The sequence below is a fragment of the Cardiocondyla obscurior genome, linkage group LG04, assembly GCF_019399895.1.
Source record: "Cardiocondyla obscurior isolate alpha-2009 linkage group LG04, Cobs3.1, whole genome shotgun sequence".
Taxonomy (NCBI): domain Eukaryota; kingdom Metazoa; phylum Arthropoda; class Insecta; order Hymenoptera; family Formicidae; genus Cardiocondyla; species Cardiocondyla obscurior.
The window spans coordinates 7,422,955-7,441,218 of NC_091867.1; the positions used below are offsets into that span (position 1 = coordinate 7,422,955).

The 18,264-nt window shown below is 42.5% G+C and overlaps 3 protein-coding genes across 4 annotated transcripts; 1 reads left to right on the plus strand and 2 right to left on the minus strand.

The window, feature by feature from the left end:
• Positions 1-572: 572 nt before the first annotated feature.
• On the plus strand, positions 573-12,044 carry Nost (Nostrin). 2 transcript variants are annotated; one of them, XM_070654983.1, is made up of 10 exons: positions 573-1,131; positions 3,472-5,333; positions 5,946-6,515; positions 8,539-8,627; positions 8,711-8,790; positions 9,183-9,307; positions 9,704-10,171; positions 10,249-10,578; positions 10,676-10,828; positions 10,921-12,044. In XM_070654983.1, the coding sequence occupies exons 2-10, from the start codon at positions 4,122-4,124 to the stop codon at positions 11,338-11,340; spliced, it is 3,447 nt and encodes a 1,148-aa protein (XP_070511084.1). In that variant the 5' UTR covers positions 573-1,131; positions 3,472-4,121; the 3' UTR covers positions 11,341-12,044. The 2 variants fall into 2 exon arrangements, with proteins under 2 accessions (XP_070511084.1, XP_070511085.1); XM_070654984.1 differs by having other exon boundaries at positions 573-1,099.
• Positions 12,003-14,244, minus strand: LOC139101665 (phospholipase A1). Its single transcript, XM_070654998.1, has 6 exons — positions 13,529-14,244; positions 13,358-13,461; positions 12,973-13,280; positions 12,800-12,895; positions 12,197-12,442; positions 12,003-12,121 (listed from the first exon to the last, which is right to left on the minus strand). Exons 1-6 carry the CDS (start codon positions 14,096-14,098, stop codon positions 12,063-12,065), a joined length of 1,383 nt encoding a protein of 460 aa, XP_070511099.1. The 5' UTR covers positions 14,099-14,244; the 3' UTR covers positions 12,003-12,062.
• A 309-nt stretch (positions 14,245-14,553) lies between these two features.
• Positions 14,554-18,190, minus strand: Rrp6 (exosome component Rrp6). Its single transcript, XM_070654985.1, has 6 exons — positions 17,889-18,190; positions 17,471-17,716; positions 15,862-17,376; positions 15,260-15,759; positions 14,996-15,152; positions 14,554-14,913 (listed from the first exon to the last, which is right to left on the minus strand). Exons 1-6 carry the CDS (start codon positions 18,012-18,014, stop codon positions 14,851-14,853), a joined length of 2,607 nt encoding a protein of 868 aa, XP_070511086.1. The 5' UTR covers positions 18,015-18,190; the 3' UTR covers positions 14,554-14,850.
• Positions 18,191-18,264: the final 74 nt, after the last annotated feature.

Consider the following 18,264-nt stretch of genomic DNA (forward strand, 5'->3'; position numbering starts at 1 on the left):
ATTCTTTCTATCGTCACGATTGATTCTTATCGCAAAGTACACGTATTGTGTTTTCGGCGATAACTTACGTAACAGTTATTTACCATAGAACAACATAATGTTTAATTTATTGCGATTACGCGTATCATAGGCGCGTGATAGAGGTTTTTAAAAATGCAAAATGTCAGTCAAAATGTAAAATATTCCATGAATTTGATAAATCTAATTTTGAAGAAACGACACTCTCTGTCTCACTTTTTACTCTCTCTTTCTCTTCCTGGACCTTGTTCCTCCGTACATTTTTCGTTAATGCGATGAATTAAAGATTTGGCGCGAGCTGGACGCTACGGTGCACGTGCTACTCTCGCATGGAACGCGGGGCGAGCCGATCTGCCGTGCGAGAGTTGAGAAGGCAAGAGATACCGGAGTGACCGAGGAGTGGCGAGCTAAATATAATCCGTAGATCAGAAAACCAACTGCGTAATCCCCCGCCTAGAAACGCGTTTGGTCGCCTTAAAACTATCCACTTCTCGCCACCGTTCGTTTCGGGGTTACGCCGGTGCACATGCTGCTAGTTCTCGCTCTCTTTCTCTTTATCTCTTGCCCCTCTCTCCGTGAGCTTTGAGCGTTTCCGCACTCGTTCCCGCAAGCGCGACAAACGGTCCGCGACCGCTGCAGTGACTCCGGTGCAACGCTCGTGCACGTACGTGCGTTTTACGCGCGCGATACGCGCCGACAATTACACGCGTCTGCGAACACGCAGCAACAGATTGTGTTACCGCGGGAATTCGGGATATTACGTGCGATATTCCCTCCTTCCGTTTTGCGATCGTCGTATTCCGCCAGGCGTTCGAAATCGCCGGAGAAAATGCGTATAACGCATTTTTCGCACAGAGGAGAGAACACACGTGCGGCGGAACGAAAGTTTGATTAATTTTCCTCCCCTTCGAAGTGTTTAGCATTATACTTTAAAGTGCGATATTATTCAGCACACGCACGCTGTTTATCGAGGAAAGCGCGCGGCGAAAACTGCATTACTACCGCGCCACTTTCGTGCCTTTTGCCGTGTCGAATTTTCATCGCTTCGACGAAGACGATCCGGCGATCGCCAGGCTATAAGGTTTATTCAAAGCCACGGCGATAAATCTTTCGGTAAAATTAGTGCGCGGTCGAGAAGAAACATCGGCACCGCAATCGGTGCACGGTACGATAACACGCGGTCGATAAAGTTTTAATTTATTTGAGAGATCGTGGTCTCTCAAATAAATTAATAGACACCTACGTTTTACAGTCTCACGTCGTGCACTTTGCTTGTTAATATGTATCACACCGAGTCTCCGCATACCTCGCCATATATTACCTGCACGTTGTAGCTCTCGTATCTCGGTTCTCAATGTGTGCACTTGTCATTGCACTCGTTTTGCCAAATGCCATGATCACGGTAGCTCGAAGACTCGGAACTTCGCCGAGGGCCTGGCTTCGGCCAGAGAAGTTTCTATTTTCGCGATAACCGCGTTGTTTACTCGAGCGATAGCACGGGAATGCCGGCGAGTGGCCTCAATTTTTACAACTTTGTAGAGCGGAATGCAAAACGCGATCGTATCGCGCAACAATAGTTTTTTATGTTCAAAAAATTCTAGAAATATTTTATCAAAACGGATCTTTACTTTTATGCGCGATTTTTTTTTTCCTCTCTTTTTTATTTTTTTTTTTTTTTCACTCGCAGCAAATGCGAGAAACGAGGCACGTAAAAAGGTGCAGAATGACGCGGTTGTGTCGCGAGAATTAAAGCGAGCGACGCGGACGAGCTCCTTAAACGACCGCTTTGTTCCGACGCGTAATAATATCACCGGCCCCGTGAAGGGGAAGGGAGGGAATCTCGTTAGCTAATTCGAGATCGGAGGCGATTTTTAGGGTAAAACGAAGCGACGCCGCGAACGGCTGTGCGCGACGAGCGATGTGCGTACGCGCGCGTTACGTATATAATACACGGATGTAATTGTTCACCGCGGTTGTATAACGTGGCTTCCAGACGGCCCCCGCCTTCGATAACTCCGACAGTCGTCGCGGGAACGTCACTCCGATACGTCGCGATGTTCCTGCAGTCCGTCGTTCGACAAGGTCGTACGAGTACGCCGACCGAAACGCGGTAAATCGGCACGAAAAATCCGACGATCGCGCGAAAGTCACCTGTGAATCTAGCCGTCTGTCCGCGACCGCGTTTACGAAAGTTTCTCTCGAAGATGGACATTGCCGATACCGTGAGCGCGGCCTTGGTCGCCAATAACGCTGGCGACAACGAAGACAAAGCGTTCAATATCGAAACGGTATTCGATTCGACCCGTCGAAATAAAATTCGCGCCTCCTCTGCGCCTTTTTAGAGACGTTTTTTTGCTACCTCCGACTCTGTCCACCGGCGGACGTGAATTCTCTCGCGCTCTCGTCGAGATAGCCATCGCTTTTTGCTCGTTACGCGAAATCGATTGATCTCGGGGCTTCGATCCGTCCGATTTGAGACTCTCACGTGCTATTCGGGACGCGGACGATTGCCACGCGCCGCCAATCGCCGCCGCCGCGATACGAAGAGCTACGAGAGCGTGAAGCGACACGGGAAAAAGGAAAAAAAAAAAAATAAGAGAGACAAGAAAAAGAACAACTGCTGAACGACTATATCTAAAGGGAATTGGGACGCGATGGTCTCTCGGGCACCGTTCTCGCACCCGTTACATTCGCTCGTCACACGGCTCCGCGTAATTACGTAATACGTAACGCCGGCCGTGGACGGGTCGTTCGTTTGGATTCGTGAAGGCTCGCGCGCGCGTGATCGTGCCGTCATCCATCCGTTGGCTTCCGTGCCCGACATGCTCGAATAAAATGCTCGCGTACGTTTAATATACGTACACTCGCGGACACACGTACGTGCTTATGGCTGTGACACGCGACGGACGAGTCGGCCGCAACACCGTTCTCCAACGTCGGTGTCGGTTGTCACGCTTCCACGTGAGTCGCATCATCCGCCACGTAAGCGTCAAGCCGACACCAGGAAGTATACGGCAAACACGAAGCTTCAATAGACCACGTCCCGTAAATTCGCCTTTTAACGCTTATCGATACTCGATCTGATGATCGCTATCGCGAAACGTCGTCTCGTTTTTTATGGTACGTTTCCGTGCTCGCAGCATAATCGCGGTACCAAGCGCGAAGCCCCTTGGTCGACACCCAATGATTACGGGCTGAAGTAATGCAGCCGAGAGAATTGATCGTCGGTCACGGGATATAAGAGAGGGGAATTTGAGGCTTCTCTCGTCGGTGTTCTCGCCAAGCTAACCGAAAGTCTACGACCCGTGAGATACGTATCCCCGCGGCACGACTAGAATGTTGAAAATTGATAATGAGGGCAGCTGGAACGCGGTAGATAGAACGTGTAGAAGGCGCTCCCAGGTGTTTGGCTGTGTAATTTTTAATGTAAAACTACGATTTTTTTTTTTAAAGCAAGCTTCGCGAAATGCAAGACAACGGTGTGAACCCTCCGCGAGAAACAAAAACACTTTCGTGCAACTTGCGACGAATAGAACATAAAATGTTATGTGTCGCGAGAATTTTTGCTTGATATCTGTAGATACAAGATTGTTGTGCGCGGTATAAGGAAAAAAAAAAAAAAAACGAAAGTTTGCGTAACGCGAAAGATAAAAAGATTGCCATAAAAGTGCCATCGATAATCGTACTAGATACTTTAATTCGAATCCTTCCAACTAAATATGACTGCATGAAGTTGTGCAGCGTTTGGATATCATCGACATATCTATCGCTTTCTTCGACGCATTAACGAAAGTCGAAGATTTTAAATCGAAAGACTTTTCTTCGTTAAAAAAAAAAGAGAGAGAGAGAAAAAAATTTAAGAAAGTTCCTGCCCGTTGCATTGATTAACGAATACTTGCTCCGATAAGCTATCTCAACTGCGACGGTAAAACGGCACGTTTTCAAAACACGTTTTCCTCGATCTATATTCGCAACGATTCCGCTGATTCGGCGTCGTTTTATTTCGCAACGGTGAAGGGAAAGTCGAAAAATCGACTCCAAAAGATTCGCGAGGTCGGGGTATCGCCAGGGAAGAAGAGCCGGATTCTATATATAGAAGAGAGATGAACGAGATGCGGCACGTACTGACGGGCCTGAGGACTCCCGCGAAGAGCTCGACCTTGTGCGGTGGTATATCTGGTATATCGAGCGTCGCTACAGCGACGTGGTACGACGTCCCGACGCCAATTATCGTGCACTGCCGCGAATTCCGCGAGGAGACCGATAAGAACGACGAAACGAGATACGTAGCGCGTAAAAGATCTCGCGAAGAAACGGAAATGGAGTTTAGAGAAAACACCATGGGTAGATCCCTTGAAAGAGTCTGGCCGACGAACGTCGGGAGCTCGGAGAAAGACGCGACGTCAAATCGACCTGGAGAACTGTCTCTCAACGGCGTTGGCGAGGAGACGTCGCACCGGATCACCCAAACTGACGCCGTTGCGAGAAAATCGAGTCGTGGCCACGTCGCAAATAGTCCCGAAGTGAATTCCACCGAAAGGACTCAAAATGGAAAGAGGTGCAGTACCACGATGGAGCTAAACGCTACCACGATCGTGAAGACCGACCCGGACGGGGTGCCGACGATCAGCTTTAGCTTTTTACGCGCCGACGAGAACGACCGCGGTAACGGCGACGACGACGACGACGACGAAATCGTCATTTTGGAGGTCGACACCAGCGACCAAACCGACTTCTCGAGCGGCCATCAGCTATACGACTTTCCTAAGAGCGCCGTCTTGGAAAGTAGCCGACCTTCCTCGGAATGGCGTGGTAGCGCTAAGGAGATAAATTCGGACGTGCCGGTGGTTCGTCAGGATCTTTACGACGTGCCAAAATCGGCGCGCAAGGATCCGCCGTTGAACGAATCGCGGGAAGAGGAAACGCCGTCGGTGTGCAAGTCCGAGCAGGAAAATAGCCAAGGCACGGTTGTTTCGCCCGAAAAGAATCGACGTGTATTCCGCGACCGGATGAAGCGTTCCACGAGATCGCTCAAGTCTGGCAGAAGAAGCTACGGCGCGTCGGACAGCGACGGCTACGACGCCGGTATTGCGTCGATGTCGGGATCGTACTCGGATCCGGAGTGCCCGAACGAGGATGCCGCGTTGTCGGAGAGCGGCGGGTCCGAACGCAGCAAGCGGCTGAGACTGCAAAAGCGACGACTTAGCAAGGCTTGGGGCAGGATGCGTAGCTGGCTGCGAGACGAGAAGACAAGGATCGGTCAAGTAGTCAACAGGCACGCCAAGTTGCAAGCGGTCGGTGCGCTCAGTCCCGAGGTAGTGATGAAAAAACATGAGAATTAATTGGGTGGAAAAGTAGTCTCGTCGCGGCTAAATAAGTAAACGTTAGTTAAAGTCGTTCGACAGTTAATAACGATTGACAGAACTAAAAAAGGGGGACTGTGATATTTTCTTTTCGGAAATTTCACCTGCGGCTGTAATCCAATTAAAAAGAAAAAAAAATGACATTAGAACTATTTTCCTGGCGAACGTAAAATTGTAAATCAGTCAATTAGTCGTTCAGATCTCAGTAAATTTTAATTAATGTTTACGATCGCGTTGCTCGATATGAAATTCAAAGTGACGAGAAACTTACGAGGAATGGAAATTAAAAAAAGAAACTCGGAGTTTATAATTTATTTATAAAACTTATCGCTTTAATTACGGCGTTTAAATTAGTCTTTGCATGCAAGTCGTAAATTTGCTTTGCTCTCAATTTAATTTTGTATTTTTTTTTTTTTTTTTTTTTTTTACAAAAGAACGTACAAATTACTTGTAATTTTTGCAATTAACGTGCAATCGCGACGAGATTTTCTTAGATTGACGTCAACTTTTTTATTTCACTCTGACCGATGTTCTTATATAAAAAAATATATTCCTCGCGTCAAGGTGCGAAGCAACCGCGTCACTTCCGCGCGAGCGCCTAAGAACAAGCACGTGCAACGTGGCTTCTACGATTTGACGCGGGCTCAAGCCCAGGACTCCGGCTCGATCACCAGGGTGGAGGAGTTCGGATTGTCGTCGGTGTCCGAGGAGGTGAACGTTCCCGATGAAAATGTGGAAAGGCCAGTGTCGGCGTCGCCCGACTCGGGAAAGACATCGACGAACGACGGGAGGAGGTTGCGCGGCAACTTGCGAAGGAAGACTGCCAGCTCGGACGACATTTTGGAGACGAGCAGGACGAGATTGAGGCCGCCGGGATCCTACAGCATGGACAAACTGTGCCCGCGCGCGATGGAGAACGACAAGACGAAAGTGATTGCGGGAACGCCGGGGACATCGATGCCGGTACCAACGCCGGCGTCGGAGTCACCGACGTCCGCGCTGGCCGGGACCAGCGACGCCGAAACGTCCCGGGACCTCAGTGGGAAAAGTGGTCTGATTAAGAGGAGAATGCTCGGGTCAATTAGAGGGTTAATGGCCTCGACTCATCTGTTGCAGACCTACGAGTCCGACGAGGTACTTACGCTCTTTGTTGCTTCCTTCTCGTTACGAGAATCAACTGCACGGTCGTTCGGTGCTCGTATGTACATTTTCGTGCCCTATAATCGAACTCCGTAACGAGCGTTCAGAGCTTATAATCTAGAAAAAGAAAAAGAATTTTTAAACAGATAAATGGGATAGATAAAGGTAGATAAATAAACGCGCTTGGAGACTAAAAAAAAAAGAAAAAGATAGGCGTGGTCGGTATCGCTGCATGCGCTCATCTTTGATATTTCAAATCGACGTTTTAAAGGAACCTTTTGAATGTGAAATATATGCACGCGACGCGCGTATTCGAATAATTTCTCATTCAAATTTAGGTAACCTTTTTTCCTTCCACTTTACGCAACCCTGGTCCCTCCCAATTATCTCTGCGACGGGACCGGAGAATTTATTCACCGAAGTTTATCGCGAGGCATCTCGATGTTCACTCGTTTACCGAGATTTTTTTTTTTCTAATAAGAATTTATCTGCATACGTAAATGAAAGGTATTACAAATCACGGAGTAAAAATCCACCGAAATATGGGCTAAGTAGGTATAACGTACGACTGATGTTACATGTAATTGAGCCGGATAGCGTGAGTATCGAAAATGTAATTTTTCAGTTTTACTTTCCAATTCTACTTTCCCCGAGTTGAAATTTTGCTCCGGCCGGCCGGCTCGTCCGATCGAGAGATTTATCGATTGTCCAAGAGAAATGGCGCTAGGCAATCAGGCATGAGCATGCATGCCTTCAAGTATCGCAGGAACGAAGCATGGAAAGTGTGGGAAAGTTACGCGGAGAAAATAGCCGACTTTGTTTTACACATATACACGGCTGAGAGAGCGCGCGTATACACGATGTTTGACCGGCTTCTCTGTGTTTCTCATCTATTTTTTTATTTTCTCTATTTTTTTTTTGGAACACTGGACGCGTGCAAGCGCATTTAGAGAAACACTTAAGGAATAGGAAACACCTGCTCGACAATTTTCTAAATTTCTAAACTAATTTTCGTCCCAAGATTCCTCGGAGCAGCATCTTCAAAGTGAATTCTGTTTCGCTTAATCATTTTCGCGTCAATTAAACCGCGAATCTCTCTGCGGTCGCTGTAATAGATACCGCGAACTGATTGTCGCGTAGAATTTAAGACAAAATATATTTTTCACTGCGTTTCTTTTTTTTTTTTAATATAATATATATATGTTACAAAATTAAATGACTACGAACTGACTTACAAACGAAAAGAAATGCACGTGGCGATGAAAGTTTCTTTGTTTAACGATGAATATATGAATGGATCTCTGACGATGACGATGAGATGAAAGAGAAACATTTCACGTTGCAGGGAACCCGTACGTGCCGCTTCGCATTGAACGCGATTGAAGACGCGAGCGAGGAGAGCGAGATTCGCACTCGGCGGAGCTTTAACGCGAGATTTATAATCGTGTCGCGTATTTTTGACTAGGCACGCATTAACATTTAAAATTCGAACATAGCGGTATGTTTCGCAGATCGCTGTGTAGCTTATGTTGCATTTAGATGCGCTTCGATAGACTCGATCAGCGAACTGGTCGTTGACTTGGCGCGCACCTGTTCGTTGCGTCGAAGCGAATTAAAATAAACCCACCTGCTGCAAGTACACGCCCGATGTCGGTTTATCGTCATCGGCGGACCTGCTACAATCGACTGCATCGATTAACCTTTTAGCCATTCGAATTGATAATGGCTGCGCCAACTCGTTTTATCTCAACCGTTACTCGCGAATGCGCACAATCGCGCTCGCTGCACGAGCACGCACTATTTATACGCGGGGTTTATATAACGGTCGTATATTAACATTAGAAGAATTATCAAATTGCCGAGAGTTGTCTCCCTCCTCCAACTCAGCCTCTCGTCGAGCAGCGAGCTGTGGTCTTTTCGTTTCTCTTATCTTTTTTTACGATTACGAGCCGTCAAGCGTGTCGATCTCGTCGTTGCGCAACTTTTTAATTTTTCTTTTTTTTTTTCTTATGCTTAGGGAGGACAAGGTGGTTTCGAGGACGTACGAAAGTACATCAAACAAGGAGGCGACTTTTGCAAGGATCTGGCTTCGATACTTCACGAAAGGTAACTCTCGAACGTTTCCTTACCGTCGTACGTTGCTCGAGCCAGAGTTTTTCAACGAGGAAATGCGAAAATATATGTTTTAGAGCCGAGCTGGAAGCCACATACGCGAAAGGGCTCAGCAAACTCAGTGGCAAGCTGACGAAGGCCTGTGCTAAAGATCAAGGTTGTTTACTAGTTTCTTTCTATTAATGTTATAATACAATAATAATTAAAATTATATTTGATAGATGTGATAGGCAAAAATTGATATTAATAAAAAAAAAAATTAATTTGCAAAAGAAAAAAAAGTAAAAGTTTAATTGCCACTTAGATTATTCTCGTTAAATCTTCAAATTTTGAAGTGCGAAACGCCGAGCTCTCTCTTTCTCACACTCAGCTCTCGTCGAGCTGACGAGGCCCGGTTTTTATCATATCACTTCACTTTTCGAGCGTAGCAGATAAGTGTCGATGAGAGAGCGCAAGGCAAATTGCAACGAGTAGCGAGATATGCGAGATAGGTGCAGCAATATCATCTTCTTCTCCATGTACATCACGAACTTCTCTTTCGTAATGCAGGTGGTAATGGCAACGGAGGTGTGAACGAGGCTTGGAGGTGTGTCGGCGAGGAGATGGAGGCCGCAGCGGAAGCCCACCGGCTATGGGGCATCTCGTTAAGCGAACAGCTCGCCAAACCGCTCAGAGTAAGTTAGGAGTAAAAGATCTCTGGGGAGATGATCGTGTCTCGGTCGCAATGGGAGAGGAGGACGGAAGAAATTGCCTACGCAACCTCACGCAATCATTGCGAAATAATTGATTAAAAAAAAGGGAAAAAAAGCAAACACTTAAAATCGGAAATGGCGCGCGATAGAACTACTAAAATGACAATTTAAGATTACATCCCCGTGAACGCGAAGATACGTCTCTAGATATATATAACAATTTTTTATACGATTTTTGCTTGGAAATTCGAAAGGGAAAGACGCAATGATTCGATCGTTGAAATCTTAGTTGGATTGCGACATCGGCGAAATCAGAAGGGAATAACGGATTCGAGGGCAAAGTTAGAAACGGAAAGATGACTACAATTTTGTGTACAGGTGGGCGTAGCGGAGACTCAGGGCCGATCGAGAAAGGGCATCGAAAACTCGGTGGACAAAGCATCAAAATCACTTCAGGAATGGCGTGGGGTAGCGGCGAAAAGTAAAAAACAGAGCTTTACGTGCGCGCGTGAAAACGAGAGGCTGCAGGATCTGGCGCGGCTGCAAACCATTGCCGGTCAGAGCCAGCAAACCAACAACAGGTCATCGAGTCATCAGATGACGGAAAAGGAAGCTAGCAAACTGGAGAGCAGACGGAGGAAGGCCGAAGACTCGTCGCGCCGAGCGGATACGGAATTCTACACGGTCAGTGTGAGAGCCGAGAGGGCCAGGCTCGAGTACGAGAGCGCGATGAAGAAAGGTGCGAAGCAGATGGAACTGCTCGAGGAGGAGCGATTGAGCGCCTTGAAGGATCTCGCCAACGTGTACTTGACGCACTTACAGGCGCTAGCACCACGGCTGCAGCAGGTAATAGCACGATACCCGTAAGACAAATGCTGTTTAAAGATCTGAATGTAATTTCAAGTATTTTTACTTTTTTGCAGAGCGCCGATCGCTTGCTGACACCCGTGCGCAGCTGCAACGTGTCTCAGGATCTGGAGATCTTGAAAAATCTTGTACGGCGAATGGACAACCACGATGTGACGAACGCGGAACAATTGTTACCAGATTTCTATGCCGAGCACGTCACGCTGGCGATGAATCGTGAACGGCGAAAGCAGGCATTAGTGAGGGTGCTGCATCTGATAAGGCAAGATCTCGAGAGGGAGAGACGAGGTAGAGAAGGTCTAGAAACGTTGCATCGGGCTTTTGTCAAGACTCCGGCATTTGCGGCGGATGAAAGTACACAAAACGTGACGGACAAGCTACATCATGTATGCGCATCTCTCGTTAATTTGAACATATTAATTAGGATTAAATTATTTCACGCTGCAAATGAGATTTAAATAACGGCCGTATATGTTTTTGCAGATGCGTTCAATGCTGCTGTATTTAGAAGCAGCTAGATCCAAAGTCGGTGGTACGCTCGCTGAAGTGGAAGGCAGCAAACGGCCCAAACACCCCTTATCGGAGCATATCTTAGTTTCAAGGGATAAACAGGGCTTGCAGCAAAGTGTTCTCAAGGTATAGTCGTGTGTTAAGTTATTTCAAAGTCGAGTATAAAATTTTTTTTTTTTTCGAGAAAATAATGAGCAAAACATGCATTCTCTACACAGATTCCTTCTTGGGCAAAGAACGAATCTTTCGAGGTTCAGGACAGTGATGACGAGCTCGAGATGCATTTGACCAAGAATCAGGACGTCGAGACTCGCGATTGGGCCGATCGAACAGCCGGTGACGGCAATTCAGAGAATCCTCCGGACGAGGACGATTTTAGTGACTTTGACGAATTTAGCAGTCATTCAGAAGACAATAATAACCAAATTGATAGTACAGAAGTAACAGCGGCAAAGACTGAACATATGGAGCAATGTCGTGCAATCTATCAATACTCCGCGAATCTAAACGACGAACTCAGTCTCACTCCGGGCGATTTGATAACTGTCCATCAGAAACAACCAGACGGCTGGTGGATAGGCGAGTGCAGAGGCCGTACCGGCATATTTCCCGCCACTTACGTGCAAGTCATTCATTAACAACTCATATAATGTACTATCGATTTGATTATCTATGTGTTTAAATTACACGTTAAAACACTGAGAAAATGACGTGAGATGAGACGTGATGACGATAGTATCCTCTTATAGGAGCTTTTCTCATTTGGCTTCGTTAAGTCAGGTAAGAATGTTATTAATGTGCCAATATTGTTATATGCAACGATCACGCAAATTTTTACGCACAAATCGGGGGATATTTCAACCGCGAACTCGCTCAAGTTTACATAAAAATAAATTGAGAATTAATACCAAATAGTAGTTACCAACACCACATCTGTTACGTCTGGTGAAAATAATCTTGTTATTAGTTACGTGCTTCTTACAGACATTAATATTATTATTATATGTAATTAATATTTCTTTATATAACTATTTAAAAAAAAAAAAATCGATTTTAGTTACTACTCCGAGTATTGTTACTTTAATTCTGGTAAAGCACTTAAATTCATCGCGCATTATTATCTCTATTATTCTCGTCAAGATTCGTGAGAACAATACAGTGAATTTTATAACAATTTATGCGATAAAATATGCCTACAAAAAAAAATACGTAAAAAATTGTGCATACTTACACAGATTATTTGTATTATACAATCAGTTGTACATATCCAGATATAAGAAGTTATTTAAGTATATTAAAATGCTAATACCACGTTTATTTGCAAATAAATTGTTTTCTATAATTCAGTTTGTCATTAATCTTAAAAATAATCTTTCCGTACTTGTCTTTTTACTTCTTCTATGACATCAGTGCTATTAGCTACAACAAAATAATTATGACAAGATTATTTAACAATTTGATTGTTATTTAACATAAATATCGTAACATATTTACCGCAAAACGGACTAGTACTAGCTGTAGCAGCGAAAAAGGTTCCATTTCGATTATACAATTCTGCTCTAATGCCCATTTCTGTGCAGATAGTCTTATCGCATGGTTCCGCGACTATTTGTAAAAAATGTTCGTATGTTACATTCCATTGATGTGCCCAGAAACTGCAATTGTGTGTAGTAGCGGATATCAAAGATTCAGTGAGATAGAGATAGGAACGTCCATGGCTACATATTGCGCGCTGAATTTCTATAAATGCAATATATATATATTTTTTAAATACTTCCATTCAAACAAATAAGCATCACACGCTCTAACCCAGAAAGGTATTACATAGAGGAAAGAAAAAAAGAATGTATGACAACGTGTAAGTAGACACGATAGTAGAATAAAAAGAGAACGCTGCATTAGAGGCCGGCCAGCTTTGTCTAACCGCACGACTTAACGCGTTTCGTGTGAAGCTTAACGCTGCTAGCTCGTGCACGTTAGCCGCAGGCAAAAACATTCCGGTGTCTATTACAACTAAGATTACAACGTTCCCTTTCTACGGTTACACTGCATTCTTCGTTGACTCTCCCTCTATCTGTAATACCTCTGTGCACTAACCAGACATAGAAATCGGTAAAAAACTGAAATACGACGAATTTGTCTTTACACATCCAGGTTGCGTTTTACCACCATTTGGATAGAAATCAATGTGACCTATACATTGAAATAAAAATGTGATTAAGGAGTTGAAAACGTTAGGTGACATTTGAGAATATTTTTTAATTAATTACCTATAGCTTCGGGTAGGCCGAGACCGAGACTCGTCAGAAATCTACCGTTCGTATGTATCACGTCGACAAACGGTGCGTCGCTTTTATGCAAATGCACGGACCTGTCGGCGTTTTTGAAACACGGCTGTGCTGGATCTAGACCGGTGATTCTCTGCACGGTCCATTTATTGTGCCGTTTTTTCAGCTCTTTCGCCGCGAATCCGCAAATGTGAGCGCCGAGGCTGTGTCCTATTAGATGTAAAGGGCCCCAATTACTTATGTCTGGCCCGTTGTTGTAGATCGTGTCGTTCGCCACGTGTTCTATAAATCTTTGTGAAGAAATTATAGCTTTAAGATAAACGGCGCACGTACTATTAACATATACAGACAATCGTTTAATACGTACTTTGATATTTGATATCCCACTACTCTAGTGTTGACCGCTGCTTTATAATAATTCCACGTATTACCGGCAGCACTCCAATCTATTATTACCACGTTAACATCATCCTGTACACAATTTCACAAACGTAAGAGACAACCATTTAATTTAAAATACCGTGATTGACGAACTCACCCAGTCGAGCAACGCTTTTTCCATATCTCTGATCCATGTTTCCTGGCCGTGAGATAGGAATCCGTGCACTATGATCGCCGTTCTACGCTCTATCTTAAAGTCCGTCCATTCCAAACCGAATTGCTCACCGAGTATCACTCGCACGCGGTTCGGTTGCTTCTTAGAAGACAAAAAAAATTGCACGTCCAAGGCATCACTTCCGTTAGGCTTGCTCCTGAAGAACCGATCCAGGGCCACCGCAACAGTCTTCCCCAGTCCGAGGCAGTCCACTTCGGATTCTTCCTGAGGAGTTAAAAACTGCAACGAATCGCTCAACAGCTCGCTCGTGTTGTCTACACGAGTGATCACCGTGTATGTAAAATCTGCTAAGCTGGTTTGATTAAATGAAGGTACAATTTTTGTACCGCGTGCTTTATTCGCCACGTATTCGAGAGGTTGAGTTACGAGAGTTTTATTCGTTATCTGGCCAAGAGATTGTGTTATATTCGTTGTGGGTAACTGCCATAATTGCAAACACTCCCCGATGGAAAATTGATATAAAACGACGAGCGTAAAAATAATAGACACCATTGCCGCGCGTTATTGACAAGTAATGGCACGTTTGTATTGCCCGTCTGCAAACACAAAATACTAGATAATCACATTTCCGCTAGATAAACCACATATCCATTCGGGCTTAATCAAAAAGTTTCTGGACAAACAACATTTTTATTTCTTTTTTTGAAGTCAAAGTGCAATGACGCTGATGAAACAAAGAAAAATGGCTTTATGATAACACGAGTTATCAAAACTGAGCTTGTTACAATGTATATACAATGTATTATCAATTCTTGGCTTCATTCACAAAGGGACAAATATTTTTCTTTATTTTAAATGGAATTTTAACAAAAGATACTGAATAATGATTTAAATATTTCAATTTAAATCAGATCTTATTTTTAATAGGATACTTTTTTGTATAATCTATTGACTAAAACTAATTATAACAAAATATTATTAAAATAAATCTGAATATAAACAAGTAATTATTACATATATGTGTTTATAAAGATGTACATTCTATACATTAGTAAGAAAAAAAAAAGTAATTTTGTTAAAGATTTCCATTTTTCTCGATTACAGCAGATTATGTTTACCGAATTTATTTATGACATAAAATTTTTTTTTTTCGAGAAAAGCTAAAGAAGACAACGTGAACAATTACATAAAATTCAGAAATAATACGTACAGTATACATTTCTGCATACAGTCTTGTTTGCTATCAAGATTTGTCTTTCTTCTAAACAAAGATTAATTAATAAAAAAAAAAAACCACCTTACAATTAAATATTAAATTTCTGCATCTTCCACCTTTGGTTTGGGCGTTGCTTCTGTTTCTTTTTTTGCTGTAAAAAAATATTTACATGAAAAGATTTTGTTTATTAGATATTAATTATTCATAAATGAATGAAACAAACAATTACTTACTTGATGTTGAAATTTGGTCGAATTTGCGCTACTTTGCGTACTACCGCCTTGGAAGCTGTTGAAGTCTACTGATTTGTAATCGAATTTTTCAGATGGTAACATACCCTGTTTTTTAAGCATTTTTGCATTTGCTTTTTTCTCGCCTTTTTTTCTAGGTCTGTTGGCGAATAAAAAATTTTATTATATTATGTTATTACAATTAACGAAATACTTTATTTGCAGTATTTTCTGTTGTTTAAACAGACAAACAAATAAATGGTTTACCTTATTGTACAAGGTGCTTCAGTATTACTATTCGAGGCTTGAGCAAAACTGTTTTGCATTTTCTGTTCCCCGCTCGTTTCTGGTTTTAATCTCTTGGACAGATGTTCAGCGTTCGAATCATTGTTCGTGTTCCATTTTTCGTTTGCAATGTCAAAATTTTTCTTTCGTTTAGCGCCTTTTATTTGATTTATAGTTTTGAATTGCTTATTTTTCTTTTTCTTTTTTTTGGATGGAACTTCCACTTGTGTATTTATTTGAGTAACTTTTTTGAAATGTTCGTGAACTCTATTAATACTCTCATTAATCTCATCGTCATTTATGCGATCAACCTCAGTTCTTACAGTTAAATTCTCTTCTTTTTCTTCTTCTTTTTTTTGTTTTTCACGTTCTTTTGCTTCTTCATTTATTACCATAGGTATAACACACTTATATCTCATATATGGACTTATAAATATAGTCTTTTTCTTTTTCCTGTTACTGTTTTCACTCTCGAGTTCGTCCTGAAATATAAAATATAATTTACTAAATGTGTATACACTTACAATTTGAAGTTTTTAATTACTTATATATAATATTTATAACTATTTTTACTATTACTTTACCTCGGATGTAACCGGTGTGTCAAATATCGTTATAGAATGTTTCACCTGACACGTATTTTCTTTTGGCAATGACTTTGACATATTTATTTTATCCAAAAGACATGGCAAGTCCGCCCTTGCTTCTGTGCCGCTCGGTATATCGTGCGGTATGTACAAAGAAATCCCGATATCCGTCTCATGATTCTGATGCATTGGTCTCTGTCGAATATTCTGTTCGGGAATAGATTTTACAAGCGGTTGGTCCCTAGCCTTCAGTACTATCTTATGTATTTTCAACAAATTTTGTCGCACTAACGGTGGAATTCTATGCCAACATGCCAGAATGCCTTGCATCTCACGTGGTAGAGTCTTTGCTATGTTGAGTAACATTTGATTCGGCAAGACATAGTCGGTACTGTCATCTTCCTCTCTCGCGGTGAGATCTCGCCATCTGTGCAACTCGACGAGTGCATACATCTGTTTATTGTTAAACAACATATGACTCTTCCTGTACATGTGCATACAACTTTCTTCTGTCCAAATTGGTTTCATATATATGCGTTTACAAATTTCAGTGCTTTCATCATACACAGACTTCAAAATATTACTTTTGCCATTAGCAATGTCGATTAACTCGTTAGTTAGCATGTCCTTTATGTAAAGTAGATAGTGCGTATCTTCTCTCGCATATTTCATCATTTCTGTCGTTAAAGGCCTTATACGCCAGTCGGCCCATTGAAAAAGTTTATTGGCAACTACACCGCAATATTTGCTTAACAGATAAGCTAGTCTGAGATAGGGTAGATTTAACTGCTTTGCAGCTTGATGGGTGTCAAACATATTAACTATATACAGCGACAAGTCCCTCTGAAGCCATAAAATATCGCTGTCGGCACCATGAAAAACCTTGAGGATTGAAGGCTTTGTAAAAATTTCATTAAGTTGATGTAACTCTGATCGTAAAGCCAAAGTATCAATTAAATAATCGATTTCTGTCGTTGATATTTGCATTAAACATGTAATGCCTTGAAACGTTCTATAAGAATGATGTTCTAAATCTATAGCGATTTCTTTACGTCTTCTCAGGTCATCTAGAAGTGCTTTTAAATGAGCTGGTTTATCGATAAATACGAGTTTGGTGTCTTCCAATGGTTTGTATTTCGTTGGTGTTCTTTTTTTCAATTGATTTTTTGGTATTTCAAATTTATCTAGCTCAAATTCATAAGGGTGATTAAAAACCTCATTTTGCTCACATTCATCTACATAAAGAGCCAATGGCGTCAGGGAGTTTGGTTTATCCTTAATTCTAGGTACCCATGGCTTCATGCTATTGTCAATTTTATCTTTAAACATTAACTGTGGTCTTTGTATATTTTTAGCACCCAGCAATCTTACTTTATCTGAACCATCAGAATTTTGGTTAACATTAGCTTTTACATTCCAAGAACCATTCACAAATGGTTTTGGCATTTGTGACATAACTAATTCCACTTGAGGATTTCGTATAATACCACTTTCCTCATCCATCAATATATTCTATAGCAAGAAGAAAGCCAAATAAAATCATTAGAACCTAAATTAAAAAAAAAAAACAGAAAAAAAAATTAATCTGTAATTGCAAGATACTTACAGCTTGGTCCAATAGCTGGTCATTTGTTTCAATTAAAAGATCAAATTTTTCTTCAAGATTTCGAATTTTAATGTTGCTAGGAATTTTGGCTAGTTTCATTATACTCTGCATTGTATCCAGTATTCTCTCTGTATCTTTCTGTCTAGCATCATTAAAGCTAGGAAAGCAAGCATAATAATTGAAGTTATCTCCAATAGGCAGATTATTAGCTGCTTTGATTCCAGCTCTCATCACGTCAAATGCATCCTAAAATTATGACTCTAATAAATAAATATAATGAACAAATATAAATTATGCACATTAGAAAGTGTAAATTTTTTTTTTTTTTTTGTCAAGACATCCGTGTAATGAACAAAAATGCTGGGAAAGGAAGGTAAAAAAAAATCAGGGAAAAGCACCACGTGAGAACTAAGCATACCTGAACGAAATCATCGAAGGTCGCGTAACCAGGTACGAGACGGTTAGGTTGTTCGTCTCCTTCGATGACGACGTCATCATTTTGCGAGACGCTTGCGTCGTCGTTCTGGTTTTCGGCAAGCTCCATATTCAGATCGATTTGCTTGCTTCTTCTCGTCTACTCCGTAGTTGTTTACAGCAATCGTCGAGAATCTGAGGTTATTTCTCGACCACGTTCGACATGTATAAGCCTGCATCAACTGCATAGACCACAGACCGTGGCGCACAAAGATAGACGTACCAACTGAGTGGCGGGGTATCGACTTCGCGAGTAGTATCAGCTGCCGTTGCCGCGACGGTGGCGTCGTAATCATCGCGTAATCGTTCGCGTGCTCGCC